Source organism: Gopherus evgoodei, chromosome 13 (genome assembly GCF_007399415.2).
Source record: "Gopherus evgoodei ecotype Sinaloan lineage chromosome 13, rGopEvg1_v1.p, whole genome shotgun sequence".
In the NCBI taxonomy this organism is placed as follows: Eukaryota; Metazoa; Chordata; order Testudines; family Testudinidae; genus Gopherus; species Gopherus evgoodei.
The window spans coordinates 23,922,966-23,939,164 of record NC_044334.1 but is presented as its reverse complement, the minus strand read 5'-3'; the positions used below and the strand labels follow the sequence as shown (position 1 = coordinate 23,939,164).

The window sequence follows — 16,199 nt, the reverse complement described above, 5'->3', positions numbered from 1 at the left end:
ATGACAATGTTGCCTCTTGCCCCATGACGACTAAGTTTCTGTAGTAGCTTCCTAGGAAAGTCCTTGTCAAAGACCTTTTGAAAAGCTAAGAATTACCTGGTCCTCCTTCATCCACTACTTTATGGACATGTTCAAAGAGTCCTAATAAGTGAGTGAGAGGAATGATTTTCCTTTGCAGAGCCATGCCAGTTGGATCCTATCATAGTATGTTCTTCTAGGCGTTATTTTATTTTTAGTTAGTAATAGTTGCAACTAATATCCGAAGCACAGATGTAAGGATCTGTAATTCGCTGGATCACCCCACTGACTTTTGTAAAGGTTAGGATAGATTCTACCACTATAAGCAGTCATGTGTACAGAGGTTATTGTTTTAAAGACCCTACAATAAAAAAGATTGGGCTTTCAGTACTGAGAAACTATGAAATGTAAAGGCCTTTGGGCATGGACATCAACAAATGATGGATAGGCTTGATCCAAAGTCTACTGAATTCAACAGAAAGACTCTGACTTCAGTGGGCTTTGGAGGAGATGCTACATAATCACAAATAAAAGAGGTTTGGGCTGAAGGCTGAGAAACTGCAATGAAACCCTGGAGTTGCAAGAAATATGATAGGGAGACAATAAATAAAACATTCCAACAGATTCTACCTTACAGTAAACTAATGAGCTAGATGAGGATTCTGGGATCAAGTTCAAATTATCTGCAGCCCCTTGGATCACCCAGTCAAATCCTAGCAGAGTCAATCAAACCCTTTGCTTTTCTGCAGCAGATTAGCTATCTGCGATGATGTTGTCTGTGAGGGGATGTTGGAGGAACTCTTATTATGAAACTAAATGCTCTGGCCGATCTGCGTGAACTAACAAAGCAGGGATCTGCCCCAGTGTCCCAGTCCAGAATTTCCACTCCCCTTGCAAGTCACTTTGAGAATCCTTCAAGATGAAAGAGACTACAAGGAATATTAAGTATTCAGTGTTGTGTGGACAGACAGGATCATTTACCAGACATTCAGGCACCTAAGGGCAAGCGGTCCTGCCCGGGAAGAGCTGTAAATGCCACATGGCTCTCACTTACCCAGGCAGTGTGCTCCTTCAGGTAACAGCCCTTGTATTCTATGGTGTTGGGGTGCTTCAGCTGCTGCAGGAACTTGACTTCCTTGATGATATCCTGCCATTTCTATTGAAAACAAAACAGAAGAAATTCATCCTTACGTCAATCCCTCATCTTGCATTCTCCACTACAACCTGCGGCTACTGCAGCACAATCAGGTATTACTGCAGATTTGGGAAGCAACCATGAGACAATTTTACTATCTGAGAAAGTCAAGAGAACAATCACCCCATTTTCTCTCCTTTTCCCAGCCTCTCAATTAACGCCAGCCTTACCCCTCTGTTGCTACCACCTCACCTTTCCCTTTCATTGTTTAAATTACTCACTGGGAATACCTGCTTGTCATAAGGAGAACTACAGGACTGATACCAGGAAGTGGGTGAAGGCTTTCATAACCTCTCTTTGCGAACTTTGAGTTAGATGGGAGAGGGCAATCTAGCTCTGTTAATCTTACACAGAAGCAAAAAAAAGTTCCCCAAAGCTGGTGTCACTTCTAATCATTGACCTTTGAAATCACCCTAGTTCAAATCATGCCAGCTGTTAAGTGATTATATTTAATGCATTGTGAGTCAATTTTATCAAATTGGTGAAGGGTTTAAATAAACAGTTATCCAGCAACTGGCCATTGACAGGTACATTTATTTTATCCCTTCATGACTGACTCAGAGATAACCAGTTCAGGGTTTATTTTATACCCGGCCTTCTCTCCATATGCCAAGACCTCAAGTACAGTCCCACCCTGAATCAACAGTTGCAAGAGCTGATTGTCTTGTTGTTGTCTAGGTCCATGTTGTATGAAGACAAGTAAAAAAAAAAGTTAGCGAAGTTTTGCTCTTTTTGACTACTAAGGTCAGCTTTAGGATTCCCACAATACTATTGAGAGAGTTATTTTATCTGCAGTAAACGTTTCTCAAAAAACACTGATACTGTTCTACAGTTTGTATTTGAAGTGCAAAGTTCTCTCAGTTTTATTATGAAACCAGTGCTTCCAAACCAGACAGCAGTAACTGAAATCTGTCATGAAGGCTAGAGGTGTGAGAAGTCTGCTGTAACTTTAACTGGTTTTGGTTCCTTCTGTAATGTAATAAAAAGCACACTAACATTTGAAATGTCAGAGGTAATAGGTAACGCACATGCTGGAGACCAACACAGCAGAGTAGAAAAAACATCTGAAACTGCTTCTTCCTTATTAATAGCACAGAAGCCTGCTCTCTACTGCAAGTCTACCCATCAATCCAGCTAGATGACGTCTACCGAAGTAGCAAGCTTTATAAGAGAAGATCACCCAAGAAAGCAACAACTGAAGTGAGACTGGTTTCAGGGAGGGATTCCGTAAAACTGCAGAAACCATTTGCTCAGCTTCAGAGTCTGTGATGCAAGTTAGCTGCCCTTTCTGGCTGGTATCGTAGCACTGCAATAGCTATGGCTCTGATGTGCTTCTGTTGCCGATGCTACTGAAGTAACAACCACACAATCCCTTCTGAATTCACCCTGACTTCATTAAAACCGACCATTTGCCAGAATTCACACTCATGCATTTGCCTTTCCTATGAAGTGAGTGACCATTACATGCATTAAAGAATCTGGTTTGCCAAGGCCAAAGGAAATCCCCAGCTAACTTCTCTGGACAGGTTTATATGGCTGCTGTGCACAGAGTTCATGTGAAAAACTAGCTCGATCTCTTACCTCGTTCGTTTGCTTCCCACTGTAGGACATTTTCTTGACCGCCACCACTTCATTACTGTGGGAATGTGTGGCCTGGAGAAGAGGAAAGAGAAAGAAATTAAATCAGAATTTTTTCCTATGGAGTCAGATGTGTCTTCGGTGTAAGTCCAAGTTTTCCCTTCTTATCCCACATACTGGCAAGCTCACGTGCTTCGGAGTCTCCTTTCCTCTGGACTCGAATTCAGGATACCATCATTTGAACCCCAGCTACAACACTGGCTCATCCACCTGTCCAATTCCAAGCTACCTCCCTGCTCGCTTCTGGGTATCAGCAACAGCTCTATTACAGTGCAAACCTGGTACCCGACTCGTGCCTAGTGAGAGCTTTGCTACTGACTCTAGCAGTATCAGGATCAGGCCTCTGGGAACTGCAGAGCAACTTGGCAAAGCACAATGCACGCTGGCCCAGCTGACAACGGCCCGGCCCAGCAGCCACCAGGCCCCAGCTAACACAAAGAGAATGAGTTGCAGTTCTTCTGTTGGATTGACCTATCTAATATTTTATTCTCCCTGGACTCCTTGGAACACCCACCACCCCCAGCAAATTGCAGAATTGGTAGCTGTGGGACAATATGAAAGCCTTCTCTGAAGGGTAGCTGAGCCCACAGGTCACCTTCTGGAGAACTTCACTGGTCTAGACAAGGCCAGCAGGCACGTGTGCCTTTGCAGTGATTGATATATGGGTATGGAACTCCTGGCACCCATCTCAATCCCTCTCTCCCCAGTTTCCAAGATAACTCTGTTTTATCCCTGGAAGGCCTGACAATCAAGAGAGATCAACGTTGGCCCAATACATATTCCCCTTTCCTCCCTTCCACTGCTTCCAGTCCCCTTCACTGGCTTTGTTTTAAATGTTGAGGGAGATTTTATTATGAGTCAATTGTATCATGTGTTAGTAGCACGGCACATGACCCAAGGGCTTTGGGGTGGGGGAGAAGAGGTATTTTAGTAACGATGTAAAGCTTTTTTAAATGAAAAGGGCTTGGCTCCAGAATCGCAGCAGTTGGAGATTAAAGCTGTATTTGGTTGTTACACCGCCTCCCCTTGGCCAGCAAAGGATCATGCCCTACCATATAGTCGTCAACACTTGGCCGAGTTTTAAAAGATCTTGCAAGTTGTCAAGCGCCCTCAGCACCCAGGAAGTTCAGCTCGAGACAGGGATGCTCAATGTACGTTGCAGGATTGGACCTCTAAATAATGAGAGGTGATTCTGAATCTCAGGTGATTTTTATATACATGCTACAATATTGTACCTAGGCAGCACATGGAAAGCTCAGGAGAACACTTCAAAAATAGCATGAATTTCCTGCCTTTTGAGTGTGTAGGTCAAATGTTTAATGTTGTTTCAAGGGAACAAGCAAGACATTAGACCATATATTGTGCGCTAACTGCGTATTAAATATTTTCATTATCAAAGCCATTGGGTTTATGAAAATTCTACTTTTCTTTAGCCTGCATAACAAAAGAATAGTTGACTGAAGCTTGAAAACTCATGGCTCCAGAATAAATGATCTATTTGCCTGGACTGGCAACAAGCCACCTGGAGCTCTCCAAGAGAGCTCCAAAAGAGTCAAATAGAGAAAGTGAACAATTTAGTCTGAAACGTGGTTAAATGCTGTTATCTCTGTAACCACTGGAAATGTGAAGAACAAGACTGGCAATAGCTGAAAGCTCCGAATTTGTAATAAGTTAAAAGGGAAGCATAACAAACTCAGTGTTTCACTTGTGTGGACAAGTAATGTCCTTTCAGAAAAATATGAATCCCCCAAGATGTTTTGTAATGCAGACTGTGTCTTCAAGGAAAAATAGTGCTACACTGGACCAATATAAATACCAAGAGAATTATTTAAGAGAGTTAATGGATTTAGACTAATGTCTGGCACAGTGGAATAGGTAAATTGTGTTCTACTGTCAGAAGCATGAAGTCCTCATCCGATGAATTAAGGAAAGCCAGAAGAAACAGCTTTGGGATAAGATGAAAAGCTGTAGCTCTGACCACTTGAGATCCTGATTCACCATTAAAGATCTCAAGCATGTTTTGCTGCCTTTAGCAGATCATTTGTGAAGACTCTGCCAGATCACAAGTGAATTATTCATGGAACATAGCTTTTAATACCCCCTCATTTGCTTTGTCAAATCCCATCCACCACTTTATTTCATGGTGCAGTGTTTAACTAGCCTAAGATTATTGAGGAAAATGATCTTTTTGAATGAAAATATAAAATTGCTCGGTGAAGGTGCATAAACCCTGAAACCTGGTGACAAAATGAGGCCAGGACTATTTTAGCCTTTATTCAGTTCACTAGGGAAAAAAATATTGATAATAGTCAAAAGTAGATAGCATAGCAGAATGAACTAACAAAATTCATACTATTACAAATGTTCTGTTGAAGTGCCCACAGGAGGGCTATGGAATTCAAATGCCATCATTATTATGAAACGAAACAGATCAATGCCTTGGATGAATATAATGGTAACAGTACTAACTCAAATAAAAAGGTCAAACAAAATAAATGCAGAAAACTGGCCAATCAATTGTGCCTAAACACATGCACTGCACTAGACAATTATCCTTAAAAACAGAGCACTGCTCAATAATTTTGCCTGTACAGATAATGACAGTTAGATAGCTCAACAAAAGCACCACCACAGAACTAGTCATACTCTACAGCTGTAAGAAAGTGCATCCAAAATGAAGAGACAGATCTCTGCAGCTATTTCCCTCCAAGTGGTCACATTTATCATCCTATATTAATTTTCAGTTATATATGTGCACTCCCATGCATTGAGATGTATCCCCAAGTTGTTTCAATGGACAAAACAGCAAAAAGTTATACAGATGGGGTGGAAAACTGGGCCAATAAGAGAAAGGCAAACCACTGAGCAATAACTGTCCTTCCAATACAAAGAGTAATATGCAAATATGACAAGTCTTTAGGCAGAGGTTCTGAGAACTGAATGGAAGGGAAACAATTTGCAAAGGAGTAAAGGTATATTTATTGAGTTCCAGAAGGGCATTTTCCAAAGGTGAACCCATGTTGTGGGTCCACAGAATCACAGAAGTTCAAGCTGGAGAACACCTGTTAGAGTCTCTCTCTGTTGACGCAGGATTATTCCCTACTCAGTATATTTTCTAATGTTTTTGTACATTCTAGTTTCAAGCACTAAGTACATAGGTAGTGTCACACCTGATCAGACCATTGATTCATCTACTCCAGAATCCTGCCCCTGACAGTGGCCAGTATCAGATTCTCAAGATCTTCAGAATTTTTGGGTGAATTCCATGTAATCTGGGTGACATGTTGCTATTTTATTAGTTGTTGCAACACTCAGTCAGTTCCATATTACCAGAAAAGAACCAGTATTTCCCCAGCGTAGCCTGTGATGAAGACTAATGCAATACAAAGACTATTTAGGCTGCCCCCTTTGGTCCATGGTGGTGGCTTAGCAAACCTACAACTTCCCTCACAAGCTTCCACAGACCTTAATAATGTCCTTTTTATTTGATTTTACATGTTTGGCTTCTTGCTCTTCCAACTTTACTTTTTATCTATTAGAGGTTATGGTCAAGGTTTTCAAAACTGATGAGTGATTTTGAAGCCCAACTTGAGATACCTTAAAGAGGACTAATTTTCAGAGACCAGATGCTCTGAAAATTGGGCCCACTTAATGTGTTTCAAGTGTGGCATCCAAAGTCACCCATCACTTCCGAATGTCTTCACTTATGTTCCTTTCTAATGAAAATGTCATTCAGTTGAAGCCATTTTCTGAATGAGGTGCCATTTAACCACTTTTTCCTTGCCTTTTTTGTTGGGGCTATCCATACGTACCAGGAATCTGTTATAATATTTCTCATGAGCTACCAGGCTTAAATCAAAGGTTCTATCTTAACTTTTGTGTTTAATTTCTCTATCTTCCTTATTTTTTTAATTCTTGCTTTTTGAAACTCAGCGTTACAGTGCCCTGTTTTGGTAAAATTGCTCCCACAAAGATGCTGAACTTAATTTATCACGGGCACCATCACTCAGTGATTCAACTTTAGTTACTTTTTGAACAAGCTCTTTTTAAAATTGCTTCTCTAAACTAATACTGCCATGATATTTAATCAGTTAATGTGGATATTTAACATCATCCATTAATACTGTTTCATAGGTGCGCTGCGGCAGGAAGGGAAGCAGGATGACACCTTCAAATGCTTTCGGTGATATGAGCATCTCACTCTCTCTAATGTTAGGAGCAGTAGAGAAATGCCACAGAGGACCTCCACAATATCTTTGTTTTTTGCTACTGACCCAGTGAAGATTCTAGGCCAGCAGCCATGGGACCAATTTACTACTGAAAATGGCTTTTAGCTTCAGTTGCCTGTTGAATTCATCAGTTCCTGGAATCCATGAATTTGCAGGCAATTTAGAAACACAAAAAGCAAGTAAGACAGAAAACAAATTCAAGCAACTTATGGACATTAAAGAACCCATGACACTTTTCACAAGGACAATGATGTTAGTTCCTGGTGTTTCTGATAAAAATTAGCTTGGTGGATTATGTTCTGCCTGGCTAAATTTGTCCTTCATCTTCAACCAGAAACAGCACTCCCTTCACACCACAAGCAGTTGTGTATTAAATGCCTTGCATTGATACAGTGAGGTTGGGCTTCCCCTCAGAAACAGCTGCACTTCAGCAGTGGATTAAGAGATGTCTCTATCATAGGGTATGGCTACACTTGAAATTTCAAAGCGCTGCCACGGCAGCACTGTGGAAATGCTGCCGCGGCAGCGCTTTGAAGTGTGAGTGTGGTCGGAGTGCCAGCGCTGGGAGAGAGCTCTCCCAGCGCTGCACGTAAACCACATCCCTTACGGGTGTAGCTTGCAGCACTGGGAGCCGCGCTCCCAGCGCTGCGGCACTGATTACACTGAGGCTTTACAGCACTGTATCTTCACACCCCTGAGCGCGAAAGTTGCAGCGCTGTAAAGTGCCAGTGTAGCCAAGCCCATAGATTTATCTCACAGGTACTCAGAGGAAGCTAGCGTATGTAAGACCCTCATAACTTTGTATCAGAGTCACTTCTAAAAGTCCCATGTTTTGACAAGTGTTTCTTTGGAGACATGTGGGTGAACAAATATACTTACAAAGTAAACTGCTCCAAAACTTCCATGTCCAATTTCATGTAAACCCACAAATATTTCCTCAGGATCATCTTTGTAGAACAGGTCAGCTATCTCTGGGTCCTTCGGCACCCCTTTGGGCATGTTGAACAGTATTACGACCTAGTTCGCGCTTTAAATTCCCAATCAGTTTCTTCCCTCATTGACAAAGTAGTTTGCAGATAACAGAGCACCTGGAAAAATAACAATGTTAATCATTTACCAGCTACTTTTATGAATGTTTTTGTTCACACTTTCTACTGAGAAATTAGAGGAAATAACTTCAAAACAACAAGGCTTACCCATTGTTTCCTTCAAGTAATTGTGTTTAATTATTAGTCAAACAGAGGAGTATAGATAACTAGGAATTCTGTGCATAATAGCCATTTATTGGCTACTGGAAGTGAGTACTGCAGTTTGAGGCTGTACTAATGGCCATGTGAAGAGGGAAGTTGTTTGGGGATTATGTGAAACATTACGTGATAGACGTTTCTACAAACAGTCTCAATGCAGATCTCCCGATATGCCAGTTTTTAAGGAATCACACTGTGTTATGCATCTTTTTATTAGTCTCTCTTGTTTGGATATTACTCTCTTTCCACTTGCCAATTGGTGACCTGCTCTATTTAATTTACATATGATAATTTGAATGGATGGGATTTTCAGGAAGTGCCTAAATGCACTAGTCCCATTGGCTTTCAATAGCTCCAAAGTCACAGAGGTGTTTTTGAAAATCCAATCCTACAGCCTATGTCAGTGGTTTTCAAACTTTTTTTCTGGGAACCCAGTTGAAGAAAACTGTTGATGCGTGCTACCCAACAGAGCTGGGGATGAGAGGTTTGCGGTGTGGGGCTCTGGGCTGGGGCAGGGGTGCAGGAGTGGGTCAGGGCTCTGGGTGCAGGCTCTGGGCTGGGGCCAGGGATGAGGAGTTTCCGGTGCAGGAGGAGGTTCTGGGTTTGGGGGGGCTCAGGGCTAGGGCAAGGGGTTGGGGTGCGGGAGGGGGTCAGGGCTCTGGGCTGGGGGTGCAGGCTGTGGGATGGGGCTGGGGATGAGGGATTTGGGGTGCAGGAAGGGGTTCCGAGTTTGGGAGGGGCTCAGGGCTGGGGCAGGGGATTGGAGCACAGGGTTGGGCTGTGGACTTACCTCCAGCAGCTCCCAGTCAGCAGCACAGCCAGGACGCAGAGGCAGGCTTCTCACCTGTGCTGGCACCAAGGACCATGCCAAGGGGAGCTGGGGGGGGCACTGCCTGCGGGTAAAAGCCACGTAGAGCCGCTTACGTGCCTCCACCTAGGAGCCGGACCTGCTCCTGACTGCTTCAGAAGCCTGCCTCTGCACCCCAGCTGCACCCGTGGTGTCGGAGCAGGGAGGCAGTGCTGACTAGAGCGACCCAGTGCCTGACATGCCACGACCCGGTACGGGGTCGCAACCCAAAGTTTGAAAAACGCTGGCCTATGTCATCCAACAAGCCAGGTCTTTACTGGAGCTCATCTTTCCTGAGTATGTGTACCAGCTCACACAGCAAAGAACTGTACTTAATGGAAGACTTAAGATGTTCATTCAAAAAACAGTTTAATTCTTGAAAATAAAATCAGTAGATTGTTTCTTACTTACAACAAGTTGTTCAGAAGAAAAAAACCCACCATGAAAATATAATACAGGCCTACTTTATTATATTTCCATACTCTGGGTCACTTTGTGTTACTGCTCATCAATTTCAACCAAACACAGCAATAAGACAAGGAGGGAGAAGAGGAGCAACAACAAACCATGCTCTTACTTGCATCATATTAGTCAATACAGATGACAAAAATAAATGGCTCTATGATATTTGACTTGTTTTGCCAAAAGTGAGGGGAAATAGTCATGAAGGCCTGGACTACACTTGCGAGTTACAGCGCAATAAAGCAGTCCCGAGCGCCCTAGCTCACACTGTCCCGTCCACACTGGCAAGGGACATAGAGCTCTCTGACTCCGCGGCTACAGCGCTGCTGGTACTCCACCTCGGTGAGTGGAATAATGTTTGATGCGCCCTCGCTGGAGCGCCACGGCACCAGTGTGAATGAGGTGTTGCATTACTGCGCTCTGATCAGCCTCCGGAAACGGCCCATAATCCCCTTAAGTCAAGTGGCCACTCTTGTCATTTTTGTGAAATTGGCTGCAGGAAATGCCCTCTCAAAGCTCCTTTTCGGAGAAGCCGGCTGCTTATCAGCTCTGAGAAAAAGCAAACATTTACTGTTTGCTTTGAGTGAGTGAGAGAGGCGGGCGGGGGGTGGGTGGGTTTCTGAACTCACAAGACGGCATGCTGACACACTCTCAGCGCCCCAAAAACCCACTCTCTCTCCCCCACATACACACAACACACTCCCTGTCACACTTCACCACACTCCACCCCACTTGAAAATCAAGTTGCAGTCACTTGCATGCTGGGATAGCTGCCCATAATGCACTGCTCCCAATGCTCCTGCAAGTGCCGCAAATGTGACCAAGTCAGTGCGCTTAAAGCTATCAGTGTGGACAGACTGAAACGCTTTCCCTACTGCACTCTCCAAGGGCTGCTTTAATTCACAGTGCTCTACACCTGCAAGTGTAGCCATGCCCGAAAGTTGGGGTTTGATGTTTCGAAAACTCCCCATTAGAAGATGCTCAGAAATCTGCAACATTTAAAAATGCAACCTGGGCCTGAATAACAGCTAAATCCTCCAGCAAAAAACTTACTTTGCTATTGAGAAGGAAATGGTTCGCATTTTAAAATTTACATTGCCATTATTTTTAACCAAAAGCTGACATGTCACCATGTATGTCTGTGGCTTTGTCAAATTAAGATAATTTCCTACCAGGTGGGCACTGGCTTTTTGAGCAAAATTCTAAACATTGACATCAGTGCATAAGCACAGAAGCGACGTTCTGTGTCACTCATGTTAGAAACCAGATCCTAAATGGCAGTGGGACACCTGAGAATGGACTAATCAAAATACAGCAGCCATAAAATAAACTACACGGCACAACAATGGTAGACTTGGAGGTTTTGAGGTCTGAAATCTCAAGGTACAGTGACGGTGAAGAAAAGGTCTAATCCTGGATGGAAATCATTCGACAGCTTGCAGTCACGGCCATTCAGACTCTCTGCATCAGGACTTCTAACTAATGGAGCATAATGCATGACAGATAAATATACGTTCACTAAAGGCATGCAGAATACACTCAGCTGAAACGTACCTGCTTAAATGTGGCACAAACCACAATCGATGGCTCAGACACATTTCAGCAGCATCTTTACGTGTGTTCTCCTGTCGTCTCCCCAAGTTCTGTGCACTTGGTTTTCCTGTAAAGGAAAAACATGCAGAGGAACACGGTATAAATTCTTTGTACATATGCTAATATCTATGTATGCAGATATTAAAGCTAACAAGGAAACTTCCTCTAATCACTGGAGCATGCCAGGGTGCCCTAGTACAAGTAATGCCCATTACCAATGCTGTTCTTTCCCTTTCAGGTGAAGAGAGTTGACTTTCCCCATGTTCTACAAGTAGGGCCCTACCAAATTCATGGTCCATTTTGGTCAATTTTGTGGTTAGAGGATTTAAAAAATCATAAATTTCATGATTTCAGCGATTTAAATCTGAAATTTCCTGGTCTTGTAATTGTAGGGGTTTTGACCCCAAAAGGAGTTTGGTGGTGGAGGGGGGGAGGGGTTGCAAGGTTATTGTAGCAGGGGGGCTGTGGTACTATACTCTTACTTCTGCGCTGCTGCTAGCAGCAGCACAGCTGGGCAGCTGGAGAGCAGCGACTGCTGCCCAGGAGCCCAGCCCTGAAGGCAGAGCCGCCATCAGCAGCAGCACAGAAGTCAGGATGGCTTGGTATGGTATTGCCACCCTTACTTCTGTGCTGCTGCCTGCAGAACTGGGCCCTCAGTCAACAACCGCCACTCTCTGGCTGCCCAACTCTGAAAGCAGCAGTGCAGAAGTAATGATGGCATGGTATGGTATTGCCATCCTTACTTCTGTGCTGCCCGGACAAAAGCTGCTGATCTTCGGCCACCCAGCTTTGATGGCAGTGCAGAAGTAAGGGTGGCAATATCACGAGCCCCCTAAAATAACCTTGTGAAACCCCACACACACACAATTCCCTTTTGGGTCAGGACCCAAAATTTGAGGAACGCTGGTCTCTCCTGTGAAATCTGTATTGTATAGGGTAAAAACACACAAGACCAGATTTCACGGTCCATGACGTGTTTTTCATGACCATGAATTAGGTAGGGCCCTAGCTATAAACCTCAGGCCTGTGATGTATCATAATGTGGGATACAAGAGAGGTCGCCAACTTTATTAAAGCTACCACTAGCTCAGGCTTTATCCCCCTCAAGCTTTTTCCTCCATTTCCTGTTTTTGACCCTTACGAAATTTCTGAATCAGCGACTGTATCTGTTCGGTCTCAGACAAGCCCCTCTTTTTGAACTGTATGTACCTGGTCGAGCTGGTGAGGCCCTGACTCAATGGCTTCTCTTTGTTTGGATGTAATATAGTAACTTGTGAACAACCCCTCCAATCAAGTCCATACTTTTAGAGAATGTTCTAGGCATCTATGGGCAGGACCCTGTTGATTTCTGTGACAAATCGGAATACAAGTAGGGGAAGAACTGAGCCCTGGTGCCAGGTTAGCAGACCCCCTCAGCTTTAATCAGGTCTCACCTGTCAATAGATCAAAGAACCAGTTGGTGGCAGCTATTAGCACCTTCCAACATAAAGGATACCTGCCAATTGCCCATCCCCCCAACAGCACTGCCCACGATGAATGTTAACTCTGAACAATTTATCTCCCTGAGAGAAACAAGAAATAGTGAGGGGGGGGGAGGGGAAATGTGGACCCTGCCAAGGAGAAGCAAGGAAGAAATGGGGGACATGGAGACACACCTGATATATGGCAGTGGGGAAAGGTGCAAGGAGTCCTTGAAATAGCAGCAGATGGCAGGGGACAAACAGGGAGCTTGTGGAGGGAATGGAGAGATTGCAAGGAGCCTCTGGCATGTGCAATGAGCTTGGCTGCCAGAAGCCTAGTTCCATAAACAACATAAGTATTTTGTACGACAAATGGAGGGTAAGAAAGCCCTTCTTGATTTGTAACTCTTGTAGGGTACTTGGTCTGAGTGGACCATATGTGTTTCAAGGATAACATACCCATTGCCATCAAGGCTAAAACCCTCTTGTCCTCAGTTTTCAGCTACAGTGTCATAAAAGCGAGCAATGATACTTTGCAATGAGATCATTTCCATCTGATGCTCTCAAAGTATTTTCAACACCTCTAAGGTAAGTACTATGCCCCGGGGGAGGGGAGGAATTGAGACACAGAGGAATGAATATAATGAGGCTGGGTCTACAAACTTTTGCCAGAGTTGTTGCCCATCAGGGGTGCGATTTGTGATGGACATACATGTGCTGACAAAACCCCTGGTGTAAACACAGTTATACTGGGAAAACTGCACGTTTGCTGGTATAGCTTATTTTGCTCAAGGACGGATGATGGAGCCGCATGAAGAGTGCTTTGCTAGTCTAGTACACCCATATACCAATGCCTTCCAAGGGCAGGCCTGGCCTGAGTCAGATAGACTAAGAACAGAAGTGAAGAATCTTGTCTCCCGAGTCCCTGCACAGTTAACCGTTAGAGGACACTCCCTTGACAGACATTCCTTCTCCTTCATCCAGCTGGCACCAAGAAAGGCAGCAATACCATTTCAAAGAAAGATACCTTTGTCATCCCCTGAAGAGGGCAATACAGTGAAACATTCATTCAAATATTCTTCTTAGCAGAACTCCAGGAAGAAATCCTGAAAGGCTACATTAAAAAAAAAAAGGCTCAAAAATAAACTCTTGACAAAAAACAGATGAACTAAATTATTACTCCTTTGCAGCTGACTGGCCTCACCCAAAGTAACTATATTTACAGCGAGCCGGCAGATATGTGCAAAGAATGTATAAAAGGTCTACTATCCATTACCCAAGTGAGAAATCCATCTGAGTTTAGAACAATAAATAAAAGTTGTATCAAGGAAAATACCAGTTCATCCAACTCTCTCTACTTAAATGCATCCTCTCTTCCACTAAGAAATCTGTGCAGTTCAACTAAATTGTCTTAAAAGACTACTGACAGCAAGAAAGCAAACACCGTTCTTAATGCCAGGCCCTGGGTGATGCTATCTTGCTGCTAACAGGGATAGAGATAGAGTCACACAAGGAGATTCATGAGTACTCATCGCAGCCTTATTGATACTTAGTATTTTCCAGTAAAAAAAGAGAGAGAAAAACTCAAGCTTCAAAACGCACCCCCACCCCCCGCATCACTATGGCATGTCCAACCGCTTAGAACGTTATTAGAACATGCATCCGACAAAGTGGGTATTCACCCACGAAAGCTCATGCTCCAAAACATCTGTTAGTCTATAGGGTGCCACAGGACTCTTTGCTAACATTATTACTGAGTTCCTTTATAGTGCTCCGAAGCACGCCCAGCATCTCAGTGTAATAGATTAAAGATCTTTGGAGCAAGGATCTTGTGCTAAGTGACATGGTGCAACCAACGGGGAACAAAACAGAGGAGAAACACTGGGCACAATCACAAGGTTGCGTTCCTAATGGGCAAAGTCATAGCTTTTAAAACTAAGGTGTTTTTTAGTTTAAAGGACACATTAAAAGTCAAAGAAAACTTTAAATTGAGTTGGATGGCTCACTTCTTGTGGGCATTATGGCAGATGTGAGTCATAAAGAGCGACAGCTGAACCAATTCAAATAATGGTCAACTGAATATTTGTCTGTTAAGTACTTAATTAGCACAGTCAGAGACAGTTTCTACCTAAGAGAGTCCTCTTACAGTCCCAAGCAGCAAATTGAGAAGACTGAGAACATGTTCTGAAGCAGTGAAACATTGACAGTGCTTCAAACGTTGGCCAAGACTTTCAAAAGCAAAAAGGGACTTGAGATTTTCAGCACTTTCTGCAAATCAGGCCAACTTTCAGAGTTTCTCAAGTTGGGTATCCAAAAACTGACCCACTCAGTTACTGGGCACTTTTGAAAAACTCTCAGCCTTAGAGCCTGGCCAGCTCTTGTTAACTATTACTGACATACAGCAGTGCTGTCAAAAATAAAAGGCTCTTCAAATACCCGGGGCAGGGAGGTGGGACTAATGTTCGGGAGAAAGTAACTACTGACAGACACTAAACAATTCCTTTTTCATTGGTAGGAAATGAGGAGATGAGACAGATTATGGGCCTGGATCATTCTACCACTGAAGACAATAGGAGTTTTGCCACAGACTTCTGATGGAGGCGGAATTGATCCCTTTGCAAAGGAAAGCAGGAAAAATACCAGAGAAAAGGATATCCTCTACCCTACACCTTCCAATTTAAAATCAGACTGATGATCTCCAATGTGCAAGATGTTTCTCAGGTGACATGGGAATGCTGCACCTTTATGGACTATCACAAGTATCCTAACCACAAACGGTTACGTGAGTCGACCAGTGCTAACTTGTACCAGGATGGTGGCAGAAGCCGGATGGGTAGAGGGGATGACACAGATTGTCAAACTGTTGGGGTCTTCTGGGCACTTTATGGCAAGTCCTTTTTGGAAGCTCTTTAATCATCTAGCATCACGAGAAAGCATCTGTGGCGCTGTTTTCCCTTCTGACATACAGTGGCACCGGGGCTACATATAACTTTTTTCTTTTTAAACAGCTAGTTGTATGCTTGCAAGAAATCTCAAGGGACTAGACTAGTGCTTCCCAAAGTATGCGTCAAATCACTAGCTGAGGGTAGAGGTGTAGACATACTAATTATTTTCCAGTGTCCCCATTTTCATTTTAAAAAAATTAAGGCTCTAGTTGTTACAGTTGCAAAGAAAATCTTCCATACATGGAGTGAATAGCTGATGAAGCAAGGTCTTCCTGACTTCGCAGAGAGCCTAAAACAATAGCTCTGATGTATGAACTGCCTTGCTCATTTCAATGGGTGCTAACTGAGATACCAATGAGGATAGTTCACATTTAGCTAATGAACACTGGCAGCTCAAAGCATGTAAAAAATAAAAGGACATATCATATTATGAAATGCTTCCCCGGCATTTCCCAAAGTGGAAGGAGCACAAAAGCCCAGGTGGAGGTGCAACAGATGTGCACATTAAGATGGGCAGGCCTTCATAACACATGGCACAACAAAATGCAACAAGGATAGGGGGAGG

The 16,199-nt window shown here is 43.5% G+C and overlaps 1 protein-coding gene across 2 annotated transcripts in view; it reads right to left on the bottom strand.

Moving 5' to 3' along the window:
- The window catches only part of TAOK3 (TAO kinase 3), a 142,818-nt gene that overhangs the window by 66,759 nt on the left and 59,860 nt on the right, over window positions 1-16,199 (bottom strand). For both annotated transcript variants that reach the window (XM_030582809.1, XM_030582810.1), the window contains exons 2-5: window positions 11,191-11,296; window positions 7,960-8,168; window positions 2,795-2,866; window positions 1,073-1,174 (exon numbers count right to left, since the gene is read on the bottom strand). In XM_030582809.1, the coding sequence (XP_030438669.1) occupies window positions 1,073-1,174; window positions 2,795-2,866; window positions 7,960-8,079 (294 nt within the window). In that variant the 5' untranslated portion in view covers window positions 8,080-8,168; window positions 11,191-11,296. The remainder of the gene's footprint in view (window positions 1-1,072; window positions 1,175-2,794; window positions 2,867-7,959; window positions 8,169-11,190; window positions 11,297-16,199) is intronic.